Source organism: Cetorhinus maximus, chromosome 32 (assembly GCF_964194155.1).
Source record: "Cetorhinus maximus chromosome 32, sCetMax3.hap1.1, whole genome shotgun sequence".
NCBI lineage: Eukaryota > Metazoa > Chordata > Chondrichthyes > Lamniformes > Cetorhinidae > Cetorhinus > Cetorhinus maximus.
The window spans coordinates 18,586,354-18,600,864 of record NC_135910.1 but is presented as its reverse complement, the minus strand read 5'-3'; the positions used below and the strand labels follow the sequence as shown (position 1 = coordinate 18,600,864).

General features: G+C 51.2%; 2 protein-coding genes across 2 annotated transcripts; one reads left to right on the top strand and one right to left on the bottom strand.

The window, feature by feature from the left end:
* Positions 1–750: 750 nt before the first annotated feature.
* mrps12 (mitochondrial ribosomal protein S12) lies at positions 751–5,153 on the bottom strand. The gene is made up of 3 exons (XM_078533415.1): positions 5,009–5,153; positions 3,215–3,308; positions 751–1,253 (listed from the first exon to the last, which is right to left on the bottom strand). Exons 2-3 carry the CDS (start codon positions 3,261–3,263, stop codon positions 817–819), a joined length of 486 nt encoding a protein of 161 aa, XP_078389541.1. The 5' UTR covers positions 3,264–3,308; positions 5,009–5,153; the 3' UTR covers positions 751–816.
* A 7,091-nt stretch (positions 5,154–12,244) lies between these two features.
* LOC144671308 (E3 SUMO-protein ligase ZBED1-like) lies at positions 12,245–14,110 on the top strand. The gene has a single exon (XM_078533120.1). It carries the CDS (start codon positions 12,320–12,322, stop codon positions 14,108–14,110), a length of 1,791 nt encoding a protein of 596 aa, XP_078389246.1. The 5' UTR covers positions 12,245–12,319.
* The last annotated feature ends 401 nt before the right edge of the window (positions 14,111–14,511 follow it).

The following is a 14,511-nucleotide window of genomic DNA, read 5'->3' as shown; positions in this document are numbered from 1 at the left end:
ACAGTACTGTACCCCAGTGTTATAGTGATAGACCTGTACCCATTAGTACTGTACCCCAGTGTTATAGTGACAGACCAGTACCCAACAGTACTGTACCCCAGTGTTATACAGTGACAGACCTGTACCCAACAGTACTGTACCCCAGTGTTATAGTGACAGACCAGTACCCAACAGTACTGTACCCCAGTGTTATAGTGACAGACCAGTACCCAACAGTACTGTACCCCAGTGTTATACAGTGACAGACCTGTACCCAACAGTACTGTACCCCAGTGTTATACAGTGACAGACCTGTACCCAACAGTACTGTACCCCAGTGTTATAGTGACAGACCTGTACCCAACAGTACTGTACCCCAGTATATACAGTGACAGACCTGTACCCAACAGTACTGTACCCCAGTGTTATAGTGATAGACCTGTACCCAACAGTACTGTACCCCAGTGTTATAGTGATAGACCTGTACCCAACAGTACTGTACCCCAGTGTTATAGTGATAGACCTGTACCCATTAGTACTGTACCAGTGTTAAAGAGGGGTAGACCTGTAGTTTTGGGTGTTTCACAGTCGAATGAACAGAGAGAAAGTGATAAACTCCTACTGGTGTGCACTATTACAGTGTGTGTACCATGTTATTAACAGGCTGGTGATCCACACCTGAGAGTCCCCATCAGCCCACAGACAGACTGTCTTTCGGTATCTGGGTGAGCGGAGTGGGAGAAACTGTGAACGAAAGCAATGCTGCCAGGCGTGGATGCAAACAGCTTTAATTATTGAGGCTCAGTCCCGGGCACGAGTTTAATAACACGCGGCCTTTTACTTTTTCTTTTGAACGTGAGCACAGTCGTACTTCCCGCGCACGACTTTTAGCTTGACGCCCGGGAGGTCTTGCGTGCGGCCCCCCTCCACCAGCACGATGTTGTGCTCCTGGAGATTGTGGCCCTCTCCGGGGATGAAGACGATCACCTCCTTGCCGTTGCTCAGCCGGACGCGGGCACACTTGCGGTTGGCTGAGTTGGGCTTCTTGGGTTTGCGGATCATGGTCTTCAGCACCACCCCTTTCAGCTGGGGCCGGCTGAAGGTGGGGCCCACCCTGGGGGGCGGCCGCTTAGGCTTGCCCATCTTGTGCATCTGGTGGAGGGTGGCCATGGTGCGGCTGCTCTGCTGGCAAACGGAGGGAGGCAGCGTGACCCCGGACGGGAAAGCTCGCTGGAGATGGGAAGCTGGCGAGGAGCTGATCAGTCTCGTGGCTCCTAAAGGAACATTAACAATTTCTTTAATGAGAACAAATAATATTGTAACTACAGCAGAGAAACAGTAGCAGCAGTGTGTGCACCATCTACAAGATAAACTGCAGGAATTCACCAAGCCTCCTTCGACAGCACTTTCCCAAACCCACAACCACTACCATCTAGAAGGACAAAGACACATGGGAACACCACCACCTGGAAGTTCTTCTCCAAGCCACACACCATCCTGACTTGGAAATATATCGCCGTTCCTTCACCGTCTCTGGGTCAAAATCCTACAACTCCCTCCCTAACAGCACCTACACCACATGGACTGCAGCGGTTCAAGAAGGCAGCTCACCACCACCTTCTCACGGGCAATTAGGGATGGGCAACAAATGCTGGCCTAGCCAGCAACATTGAAATCTCATGAATGAATATAAAAAAAATACAGAAACAGGCCATTTTCCCAACAGTTCCCTGCCAAAGTTTACACTCCACACTAACCGCCTCCTGCCCATACTGCACCTCGACCACAGCAGGGGGGCACTAAAGAGGAAACAAGAAAGAAATAGTTTCACTTTTTAATAGCTTTTCACTATCCTAATTAGCCAGTGTTCTCAAGTTATGATCTTATTCTATTTGTCACATTGATCAGTGGAATTCATGCTGACAGGAGAAAGGAATTAGATTAGGAATTGATCTATTTATGATCATGATCTCCATTGATCAGGAATGGATCACCATGTCTCCTCCATCACCATAACTACTGCGATTCCTCTCTCGTCCCAGGCTCTCTCCTCCATTCTTCAACAGGTTGGAACTCTATAAATGGCGTTGGATGACGACGATCTTGGAGAACTTTGCTCCTTTCACCACCTCAGGACATAGAAAAGTGCTTTACAACTAACAAAGTAGCTTTCGCGGTCCCTGGGGAACAGGCCAGGTTTATCAACGCGAGTGTGGAACAGAAAGCTAATGAGGTAAAGATTATGCAGTCAGGATCTGGAGATGAATCGAGAATGTGATGGAGAGTTAGGGCTGGGAGGTGCAGAACGCTGGTTGGCAGTGGGTTTTGAGGCTCTTGGTGGAGCTTTTATATCTACAGAGGTGAGGAGGGTCAGGGGAGGGGTTTTGGTCGTAGCAGAGATTGGGGTTGTCCTTGTCCTGCAGGATGGTTCTGCAATAAATGGGAGATTAATTGGTGGAGAGGCACAACAGTTTGAGCTGGTCTGGCTGATCTAGCACTGGACAGACAGGCTGGTCTAATGTCTGGGGCATGAGCCTGCCAGGAGGACTGGGTGAGAGTGTCCAGGGATCTTTTGCCCCCCCAGGGGTGCAGAAAGGGGGTAGAGGCAGCAAGTCAGCATATTTGCTGAAAAATGGAGGAAACACAGTAAAATTAACCAACCAGTGCTAAATTCTCGAATGGTTACAGCAATGGAGGCCACTCGCCCATCATGTCATAGAATCATGGTTTACAGCACAGGAAGAAGCCACTTGGCCCATCGTGTCTGCACCAGCCAAAAAACGAGCCACCCTCTGAATTCAACCAATGCCTTTCCCCCTTAGCCCTGCACACCTTTCCTTTTTGGATAATGATCCAGTTCCCTTTCTCCACCACAACCTCGGGCAGCGCATTCCAGATCCTAACAACACGCTGTGTGAAAATGATTTTCCTCATGTCATCATTGCTTCTTCTGCCAAATGTCTCATTCCTAAAACAATCTACACATCACAAACTTTTCATAAGAACAATATTATCCTCCCTGCGAATTACATTTCTCCTGATTCCTGCGTTCCACAGGCACCAGCTCTCTATTCAACAAGCTATTTGTCCAAAAGGCACAATGCCTGAGTTTGATCCTATTCCTTCCTGACACCCACTTGCTAAAAAACGATCAGGGGCCAGGGGAGGGGCACTGTCCTCTAGAATTCAAAGCCAATCGAAAGAAAACAAATTCTGACATGAATAAAACTCTCACCCAAAGTCACCGATGATATCCAGGTCCTCATCACACCTGTGGAGAACATCTCTTCAGGTGTGTCCACACCAAGGGAGCTAAGCAGCTTTCAGTCCTACACAATGAAAACAAATAAGCGTGGTGAGGCACTTCAGTTATGTGGAGAGATTGGAGAAACTGGGACTGTTCTCCTTAGAGCAGAGAATATTAAGGGGAGATTTGATAGAAGCGTTCAAGAATAAATAAGGAGACACTTTACTTTGGTAAGAGGGTAAGTAACCAGAAGGACACCGATTAAGGTACAAAAGCAAAAGAACCAGAGGGGGAGATGAGGTGAATATCTTTTATGCAGTAAGTACTTGTGATCTGGAATGTGCTGCTTGAAAGGGCAGTGGAAGTAGATTCAATAATAACTTAAACTATTCATTAGATATGAGCATCGCTGGCTGGGTCAGCATTTATTGCCCATCCCTAATTGCCCTTGAGAAGGTGGTGGTGAGCTGCTTTTTGAACCGCTGCAGTCCATGAGGTGTAGGTACACCCACAGTGCTGTTAGGAAGGGAGTTCAAGGATTTTGACCCAGCGACAGTGAAGGAGCGGTGATATATTTCCAAGTCAGGATGGTGAGTGGTTTGGAGGGGAACTTCCAGGTGGTGGTGTTCCCATCTATCTGCTGCCCTTGTCCTTCTAGATGGTAGAGCTCAGAGATTTGGAAGGTGCTGTCTAAGGAGCCTTGGTGAATTCCTGCAGTGCATCTTGTAGATGGTACACACACTGCTACTACTGTGCGTCGGTGGTGGAGGGAGTGAATATTGAGCCTGGTGACAATTTTAACTGATATTCCAGATGAACTTGTATTTGGGAAACCTTTCATCTGAAGTGAATGAGAGGAACTCGGGAAATCAGTTTCACTCGGATGCCAAGTCCAGGGTATTTATGGTTCCCCTTTTGCAGGGAACAGAGGGGTTTGTTTACTGGAAATCTAAGATCAACTTCCTCCCTGAGATTTTGGGTGCAGGGACCACAGTTGACAGCCAGTGTTTACCCCCACCCAGCCGCTCCACCCCCAACCAACAGGTATTCAGCACCCCCCATGCAGGCACCTTGATCACAGTCGCCAATGAACAAGCAGGGCAATGAGGGTGAGCATGATATTTGACTGGGTGGTGCATCATGCCCAATTCTGTCTAGCAAGAGTCATTGGTAAACGATTGGCCAACTGACCACTCCAACCCGATCCCAGGGGTACTGAGGACAACTGACCACTCCAACTCGACCCCAGATGTACTGAGGCCAACTGACCACTCTAACCCGACCCCAGGGGTACTGAGGCCAACTGACCACTCCAACCCGACCCCAGGGGTACTGAGGCCAACTAACCACTCTAACCCGACCCCAGGGGTACTGAGGACAACTGACCACTCCAACTCGACCCCAGATGTACTGAGGCCAACTGACCACTCTAACCCGACCCCAGGGGTACTGAGGCCAACTGACCACTCTAACCCGACCCCAGGGGTACTGAGGCCAACTAACCACTCTAACCCGACCCCAAATGTACTGAGGCCAACTGACCACTCCAATCCGACCCCAGAGGTACTGAGGCCATCTGACCACTCCAACCCGACCCCAGAGGTACTGAGGCCAATTCCCGGCCCCAGGTGGGAGCAGCACAGGGCGAGGAAGGAGCCTGGGGTCCGGAAACCGTGGGGAGGGAGGATATGGACCGAATAATGGAGCCCGTGGCTCGGGGCCTACCCTCCTCCCTGTGGGTGATCGCAGCCCCGCCGGGGCCGAAATTCGGCAGAAACTCACCCGCGGAGCCGGCACTCGATTCAGGCTTGGGGAGCGGATCTAGGCCGCGTTGCCATGGGAGCGGCGGACGGCGGCCGGGGCGGAGCGAGAACTCGAAATGATCCCGGGAGCTGGGAGTCAGCGAGAGAGAAATCAACCCGACCCCAATAAATCAACCCCAATAAACCCTAATACATCAACCCGACCCCAATAAACCCCAATAAATCAACCCGACCCCAATAAATCAACCCCAATAAACCCTAATACATCAACCCGACCCCAATAAACCCCAATAAACCCTAATACATCAACCCGACCCCAATAAACCCCAATAAATAAACCCGACCCCAATAAATCAACCCCAATAAACCCTAATACATCAACCCGACCCCAATAAACCCCAATAAATCAACCCGACCCCAATAAACCCCAATAAATCAACCCGACCCCAATAAATCAACCCCAATAAACCCTAATACATCAACCCGACCCCAATAAACCCCAATACATCAACCCGACCCCAATAAATCATCCCCAATAAACCCTAATACATCAACCCGACCCCAATAAACCCCAATAAATCACCCCGACCCCAATAAACCCCAATAAATCAACCCGACCCCAATAAATCAACCCCAATAAACCCTAATACATCAACCCGACCCCAATAAACCCCAATAAATCAACCCGACCCCAATAAATCAACCCCAATAAACCCTAATACATCAACCCGACCCCAATAAACCCCAATAAATCAACCCGACCCCAATAAATAAACCCGACCCCAATAAACCCCAATAAATCAACCCGACCCCAATAAATCACCCCGACCCCAATAAACCCCAATAAATCAACCCGACCCCAATAAATCACCCCGACCCCAATAAACCCCAATAAATCAACCCGACCCCAATAAACCCCAATAAATCAACCCGACCCCAATAAATAAACCCGACCCCAATAAACCCCAATAAATCAACCCGACCCCAATAAATCAACCCGACCCCAATAATTCCAACTTTAATAAACCTTAATCAATAAATCCAACTCTAATAAACCTTAATCAATAAATCCAACTCTAATAAATAAACCCAACCTTAATAAATAAACCCAACTCTAATAAACCTTAATCAATAAATCCAACTTTAATAAACCTTAATCAATAAATCCAACTCTAATAAACCTTAATAAATAAACCGAACTCCAATAAATAAACCGAGCCTTAGTAAACCTTAATAAATAAACCCAACTCCAATAAACCTTAATAAATAAACCCAATTCTAATAAACCTTAATAAATAAACCCAACTCCAATAAATAAAACCAACTCTAATAAACCTTAATAAATAAACCCAACTCCAATAAATAAAACCAACTCTAATGAACCTTAATAAATAAACCCAACTCTAATAAATAAACCCAACTCCAATAAATAAACCCAACTCTAATGAACCTTAATAAATAAACCCAACTCTAATAAACCTTAATAAATAAACCCAAGTCCAATAAATAAACCCAACTCTAATGAACCTTAATAAATAAACCCAACTCTAATAAACCTTAATAAATAAACCCAACTCTAATAAATAACCCAACTCTAATAAACCTTAATAAATAAACCCAACTCTAATAAATAAACCCAACTCCAATAAACCTTAATAAATAAACCCAACTCTAATAAATAAATCCAACTCTATTAAACAATAAATAAACCCAACTCTAATAAACAATAAATAAACCCAACTCTAATAAATAACCTAACTCTAATAAACCTTAATAAATAAACCCAACTCTAATAAATAAACCCAATTCTAATAAACCTTAATAAATAAACCCAAGTCTAATAAATAAACCCAACTCTAATAAACATTAATAAGTAAACCCAACTCCAATAAACCTTAATAAGTAAACCCAACTCTAATAAACCTTAATAAATAAACCCAACTCTAATAAATAAACCCAACTCTAATAAACAATAAATAAACCCAACTCCAATAAACCTTAATAAATAAACCCAACTCTAATAAATAAATCCAACTTTAATAAACTAATAAATAAACCCAACTTTCATAAACCTGGGGGCGGGGTTCTCTCTCTTTCTGTCCCTGGGGGTGGGGGTCTCTCTCTCTCTCTCTTTCTGTCCCTGGGGCTGGGGGTCTCTCTCTCTCTCTGTCCCAGGGGGTGGGATCTCTCTCTCTCTCTCTGTCCCAGTGGGTGAGGGTCTCTCTCTCTCTGTCCCTGGGGGTCTCTCTCTCTGGGGGTGGGGTCTCTCTCTCTCTCTGTCCCTGGGGGTGGGGTCTCTCTCTCTGGGGGTGGGGTCTCTCTCTCTCTCTGTCCCTGGGGGTGGGGATCTCTCTCTCTCTCTGTCCCTGGGGGTGGGGTCTCTCTCTCTCTCTGTCCCTGGGGGTGGGGGTCTCTCCCTCTCTCTCAATCCCTGGGGGTCTCTCTCTCTGGGGGTGGGGTCTCTCTCTCTCTCTGTCCCTGGGGGTGGGGGTCTCTCCCTCTCTCTCAGTCCCTGGGGGTCTCTCTCTCTGGGGGTGGGGTCTCTCTCTCTGTCCCTGGGGGTGGGGTCTCTCTCTCTCTCTGTCCCTGGGGGTGGGGGTCTCTCTCTCTCTCTCTGTCCCTGGGGGTGGGGTCTCTCTCTCTCTCTGTCCCTGGGGGTGGGGATCTCTCCCTCTCTCTCAGTCCCTGGGGGGTGGGGTCTCTCTCTCTGTCCCTGGGGGTGGGGTCTCTCTCTCTCTCTCTGTCCCAGTGGGTGAGGGTCTCTCTCTCTCTGTCCCTGGGGGTCTCTCTCTCTGGGGGTGGGGTCTCTCTCTCTGGGGGTGGGGTCTCTCTCTCTCTCTCTGTCCCTGGGGGTGGGGTCTCTCTCTCTGGGGGTGGGGTCTCTCTCTCTCTCTGTCCCTGGGGGTGGGGTCTCTCTCTCTGGGGGTGGGGTCTCTCTCTCTCTCTGTCCCTGGGGGTGGGGATCTCTCTCTCTCTCTGTCCCTGGGGGTGGGGTCTCTCTCTCTCTCTGTCCCTGGGGGTGGGGGTCTCTCCCTCTCTCTCAGTCCCTGGGGGGTGGGGTCTCTCTCTCTGTCCCTGGGGGTGGGGTCTCTCTCTCTGTCCCTGGGGGTGGGGTCTCTCTCTCTGTCCCTGGGGGTGGGGTCTCTCTCTCTGTCCCTGGGGGTGGGGGTCTCTCCCTCTCTCTCTGTCCCTGGGGGGTGGGGGTCTCTCTCTCTCTGTCCCTGGGGGGTGGGGGTCTCTCTCTCTCTGTCCCTGGGGGTGGGGGTCTCTCTCTCTCTCTCTCTCTCTGGGGGTGGGGGTTTTTTCTCTGTCTTTCGGCGACTTCCGGGTCTCTACCGGAAGCGCTTCCGGTTCGTTTCCGTGGCAACAAAAGGATGGAGAGAATGTGAGAGAGAGAGGGAGGGTGAGAATGGAATGGAGGAAGGATGGAGGGAGTGTGGGAGGGAGGATGGAGGGAGTGTGAGAGGGAGGATGGAGGGAGTGTGAGAGGGAGGATGGAGGGAGTGTGGGAGGGAGGATGGATGGAGTGTGGGAGGGAGGATGGAGGGAGTGTGGGAGGGAGGATGGAGGGAGTGTGAGAGGGAGGATGGAGGGAGTGTGGGAGGGAGGATGGATGGAGTGTGGGAGGGAGGATGGATGGAGTGTGGGAGGGAGGATGGAGGGAGTGTGGGAGGGAGGATGGAGGGAGTGTGGGAGGGAGGATGGAGGGAGTGTGGGAGGGAGGATGGAGGGAATGTGGGAGGGAGGATGGATGGAGTGTGGGAGGGAGGATGGAGGGAGTGTGAGAGGGAGGATGGAGTGTGGGAGGGAGGATGGAGGGAGTGTGGGAGGGAGGATGGAGGGAGTGTGAGAGGGAGGATGGAGGGAGTGTGAGAGGGAGGATGGAGGGAGTGTGGGAGGGAGGATGGATGGAGTGTGGGAGGGAGGATGGAGGGAGTGTGGGAGGGAGGATGGAGGGAGTGTGAGAGGGAGGATGGAGGGAGTGTGGGAGGGAGGATGGATGGAGTGTGGGAGGGAGGATGGATGGAGTGTGGGAGGGAGGATGGAGGGAGTGTGGGAGGGAGGATGGAGGGAGTGTGGGAGGGAGGATGGAGGGAGTGTGGGAGGGAGGATGGAGGGAATGTGGGAGGGAGGATGGATGGAGTGTGGGAGGGAGGATGGAGGGAGTGTGAGAGGGAGGATGGAGTGTGGGAGGGAGGATGGAGGGAGTGTGGGAGGGAGGATGGAGGGAGTGTGAGAGGGAGGATGGAGGGAGTGTGGGAGGGAGGATGGAGGGAGTGTGGGAGGGTGGATGGAGGGAGTGTGGGAGGGAGGATGGAGGGAGTGTGGGAGGGAGGATGGAGGGAGTGTGGGAGGGAGGATGGAGGGAGTGTGGGAGGGAGGATGGATGGAGTGTGGGAGGGAGGATGGAGGGAGTGTGGGAGGGAGGATGGAGGGAGTGTGGGAGGGAGGATGGAGGAAGTGTGAGGGAGGATGGAGGGAGTGTGGGAGGGAGGATGGAGGGAGTGTGGGAGGGAGGATGGAGGGAGTGTGGGAGGGAGGATGGAGGGAGTGTGAGGGTGGATGGAGGGAGTGTGAGAGGGGAATGTGATGGGAGGTGCGGGAGTGAGCGATGGAGTTGATGAAGGTAAGATGGAGAGCAGGTGTTTGCAAGGAGGAGGTGTCACAAGTGTCCCTGTTTTATTTCAGTCTGACCAGTGCTGGTGAGGAGTCCGGTCTGTAGCGAGATGCCCCGTGCCAGTGACATCTGGAAATATGTAACCAGGAGAGATGAGAAAACCACCGTGTGCAACATCTGCAGCAAGGAGCTGGTCACTTCGGGCAGTGCCACTGTCCTCCGGCTACACCTGGAGAGGAATCATCGCATCCACTTTACAGAGGAGGCTGTTGACCACAATAAGCTGCAGGGAAACAGCAGAGCTGAGCGAATCCCTCGCATCCTGGCCAGCAAGGCCAGAACTCCAAAAATCACACAGCTTCTTGGGATAGATAGTCCTGTGAGTTATTGTTCCCAACTTCAATATCCGAACATGAAATTGTGAGACTGGTTTCTCCTCCTCTCCTGCCGCAGATTGCGAGTAGCAGCTCCGCTGGTTTCTGACTCAGTTCAGCGAGCTCGGGATGGGCGTTGAATCTGTGACCCTTTGGTCTGTGTAGCTTAACAAATAATAAAGTTACAATGCGCCCCACCTCCCACCCCCGAATCTCCCTGTCCACACCCACACCCTCTCTCCTCACAACCCCACCTCCCCACAACTTCCCCCTCCCCGTTTCAGTCAAACACTGAGATGAGAATGTGTAGATTCTGTAGCCAATTTCTTCCCATCGCAGGGCAGGCTTTGAAGAAACTATTAATGTTGTTCCTTTATTCCGTCAAGGTAACCTTCACGACATACAGCAGTAAGAGGATATCGGATATGCTGCGAGAGTGTGCAGCTCGATTAGAGGCTGACGAGGACCAGGAAATCAACCCCTTTGCTGGAGTTAGTGAATCCTGTACTGCATTAGCTGAAGGTACAGTCACAGCCTAGGGTGGAATGTTAGTTTAAATTTAGCCAGTGCTCACTAACTCTGTCAGTAAATTCAACCCCACTGCCCCGTGCCTGTACCCCACTGTCCGGTGCCTGTACCCCGCTGCCCGATGCCACCACTGTCCGGTGCCTGTACCCCACTGTCCGGTGCCTGTACCCCACTGTCCGGTGCCTGTACCCTGGTGCCTGTGCCCCGGTGCCACCACTGCCCGATGCCTGTACCCCACTGCCTGGTGCCTGTACCCCACTGCTTGTACCCCACTGCCCAGTGCCACCACTGCCCGTTGCCTGTACCCTACTGCCTGGTGTCACCACTGCCCGGTGCCTGTACCCCACTGCCCGGTGCCTGTACCCCACTGCCCAGTGCCATCACTGCCTGGTGCTTGTAACCCAGTGCCCATACCGTGCTGCCCAGTACTACACTAGGGAGGATGGAGAGAGGGTGAGAGGGAATGTGAGTGGTGCCCAGTGCCTGAACCCCACTGCCTGAACCCCACTGCCTGGTGTCCATACCCACTGGTCAGTGATCTGCTATTATTAAGTTTGCAGGTGTTGGTGTCAGGATAATGAGGAAGGGTCTGCGCTTCTGAATGGAGATAGGAAACTAAAGAAAGAGCAGATGTTTTAAATAGGACAGGCGGTTGTCAGGAAGCTGGGGGATCTGTGAGAGGAGGAGAGGGAACAGCAGCAAATCCCAGTGCAGTCGTTATTGTATAACCAGGCTGGACGAAGGCTCAGACTGACTTGGGCAGAAGCTGCTGAGGATTTGCAAAGTGGGGAGCATGGCAAATGGTACAGGACTGAAGTCACCAGATCTCTCTGATCATTTGCAGTCAGTTCCACAATATTACTGTGCTGATCTGGAATGCAGTGCGTGAGAGACTGGTGGAAGTAAACTTCATAATAACTTTCAAAAGAGATTTGGATAAATATCTGAAGGGGAAATATCTACAGGACAATGTAGAGAGAGCAGGAGAGTGGGATTAATTGGATAGCTCTTTCAAGGAGCTGGCAGAGGCACAATGGGCTGAATGGTATTGCTGTGTGACATGTTGTGGCCTACTCCTGCTCCTAATTAATATGTTTGTATGTGTGCTCTTTCATTCTGGAAATGCTGAACAAGATGAGGGCTCTTTTCTCTGGAAAAGAGAAGGCTGAGGGGCAACCTCTTGGGGTCTTTAATATCATGAAAGGATTTGATCAGTAGGTGTACAGAAAATGTTCCCACTTGTCGGGGGCGGGGAAGACCAGAACTCGGGGTCATCAATCTAAGACAGTCACTAATAAATCCAATGGGGCATTCAGGAGAAACGTCTTTATCCAGAGAGTGGGGAGAATGTGGAACTCACTCCCACAGGGAGCAGTATAGATACATTTAAGGCGAAGATGGATAAATACATGAGGGAGAAAGAAACAGAAGGATATGTAGATAAAGTGAGATAAAGATAAGAGGGAGGAGGCTTGTACCATGAACAGCACAGATCTGTTGGGCTGAATGGCCTGTTTCTGTGCCGCACATTCTGTGTTATGTTCTGATTCTGTGAACTGGACGTTTGGCTGTCCTGAATGTTTTTGTGTGTTCATGTGCAGACGAGCTCTCCATGGTGCTGCGATCTTACCACTTGGCCAGGGAGGGGAGTGCGGGGTCCAGGAGGAGGAAGGGAGGCGAGCTGAACTTCAATCGAGCCTCACCCGTGAGCTGCCAAGAAAAGACCCAAACCTGGGAATTCTTCAAGAAGCTGAACGAGCGCTGTGTGGAGTGCAGTCTCTGCCGGAAGCAGCTGTGCTACCACAACAGCATGACCAGCCTCCGCGAGCACCTGAGACGCAAACACAACCTGAGTGAGCTCGATCTTCGCCAGTCCCAGGACGAGGGCTCCTCGTCCTCTGAGTCCATGGGGCAGGAGCCTGAAGTGAAGAAGAACAAGCCAGTGAGCATCTCCGAACTTGTCCTGCACGACGTCAGGCCCTGCTCGGAGAAAAGAGAGGAGGTGATCAGCGACCTGATCCTGGGAATGGTTTTCCGAGACCTTCAGCCCCTCTCTCTCATCAACAACGAGGGCTTTAGGAGGCTGCTTGGCTTTCTGGACTCGAGTTATAAAATACCCTCAAGCACACTTTTAGCCACTAGCCTGAGACACAAATTCACCCTTGCCAAGTTACAGTTGGAGCACTATCTACACTCGGTCCCATCTCTGACTCTCTCCACTGATACCTGGACTTCACAGGGCAAACAGACCTACCTCACCATCGTGGGGCATTTCATTGACTGTCGCTGGCGCCTGGCGCGCTGCGTACTCAAGACCACCCCCCAGTACAACCCAGCACCGGATTATATCGGTGAGCTGCTCTTCTCGGTCATCGGCGAGTTTGGCATCTCCAGCAAGGCGGTGAGCTGCGTGGTGCACGACAGTGCGGGCAGCCTGCTGAGCAGCTCGCGCCTGCTGCAGGAGCAGTTTGGCTGGTCCAGTCTGTGCTGCGCCGGCCGCATGCTGCAGCTGTGCATCAGGCTGGGGCTGCAGGTGGAGCAGGTGCAGCACACGCTGAGCGTCGCTCGCCGCGTCGTCAACCACTTCATTCACAGCACCCGGGCAAATGCCGAGCTCAATGCCAAGCTGGCAGAGATGAACAAAGAGCGGCTGACGCTGGTCATGGACGCTGCTACTCACTGGAGCAGCACCTTGGACATGTGCGAGAGACTGCTGGAGTTGCGTTGGACAGTGAGCATGGTGCTGGAAGAGGATCGAACTGGGCACCTGACTGTTCCAAACCTGTCTGATCACCAGTGGAAACTTCTGCAGGATCTACTGCCCATCCTCAAGACTCTTAAAGTGGCCTCATCTTTCTTAAGTGAAGAGCAAAATGCCTCCGTGTCCTCCTTGGTCCCCTGTCTCCATGGAGTGATAACAGCCCTCATGCATCACCACAGTGACCAAGGCTGTATCGTCAGAACAGTGAGTGCAAAGATCAGGTCAGAGATTGCCAAACGCTGGCACCTCCCTGACGATGATGAGATGATGGAGAGTCCCGCAATAGTGGCATCCTTTTTAGACCCTCGATTCAAGGACCTTCGCTTCCTGAGCGCCGACACACGGGACAAGGTCCACAACAAGGTGAAGAACATGCTGTCCAGTGCCGTGCCCAGTCCCCAGTCCCACTCCTCCAGCTCCTCCTCAGACGAGCACAACGCCACGGTACACGAGCTAGGCAGCAAGCACCGAGATCGCAAGGGCAGCCACAAGCCCAGCCAATGCGAGTACGACCTCCTGTTCGGTGAAGATCCCACTGAACGGATGCCAGAGATTCACCAGCAGCTGGAGAGTTACCTTGCCGAGCCCCTGCGTAAACGCAACACCAACCCCTTCGAGTGGTGGAGAAACAATGAGCATCGCTTCCCCGCTGTGGCCAGCCTGGCCAAACAGTACCTGGCCATTCCCGCCACCTCTGTCTCCGCCGCCACAGCTTTCTTCTGTTCCAGTAACATTCCAGACCAGACCAGATCAGCTCTGCTACCAGACGACATCGACCAGATCCTGTTCTTGCACAAAAACTTTGATTATATCGAATCACTAAAGAGATACAGACAGTGAGGCCCATGGACACTCGGTTTCTACAGATTTGCAGGGACAGATTTAATTTGTTTCTTTCTCAACTTGTTCATTAATTGGGGGTTTATTTGAATCTCTGGCCAATAGTATTTTGTCCCCCCCACCTCTGCAACTGTTGATGACCTCCAATTTCCCCTCCACACCCACGGGTTCCATCAGGTTTCCAATTGTACACCCGTAACAGCCAAAGCTGTGAGTTTTGGCAGGTAGATCGACTAAGGTTGGCATCCCAGCTGAGGCCAATCCTGCCGTAGGGTGCCGGAAAACTGGCATATCTCTCCTCCCCGGTAAAAGTGGAATTCAAGCTCCCCTTGGGGGAGCCTCACAGCCTCACACAGGGTGTGTTCAGATAACTCGGCAATGACCAGGACTCCAGGAAGAAA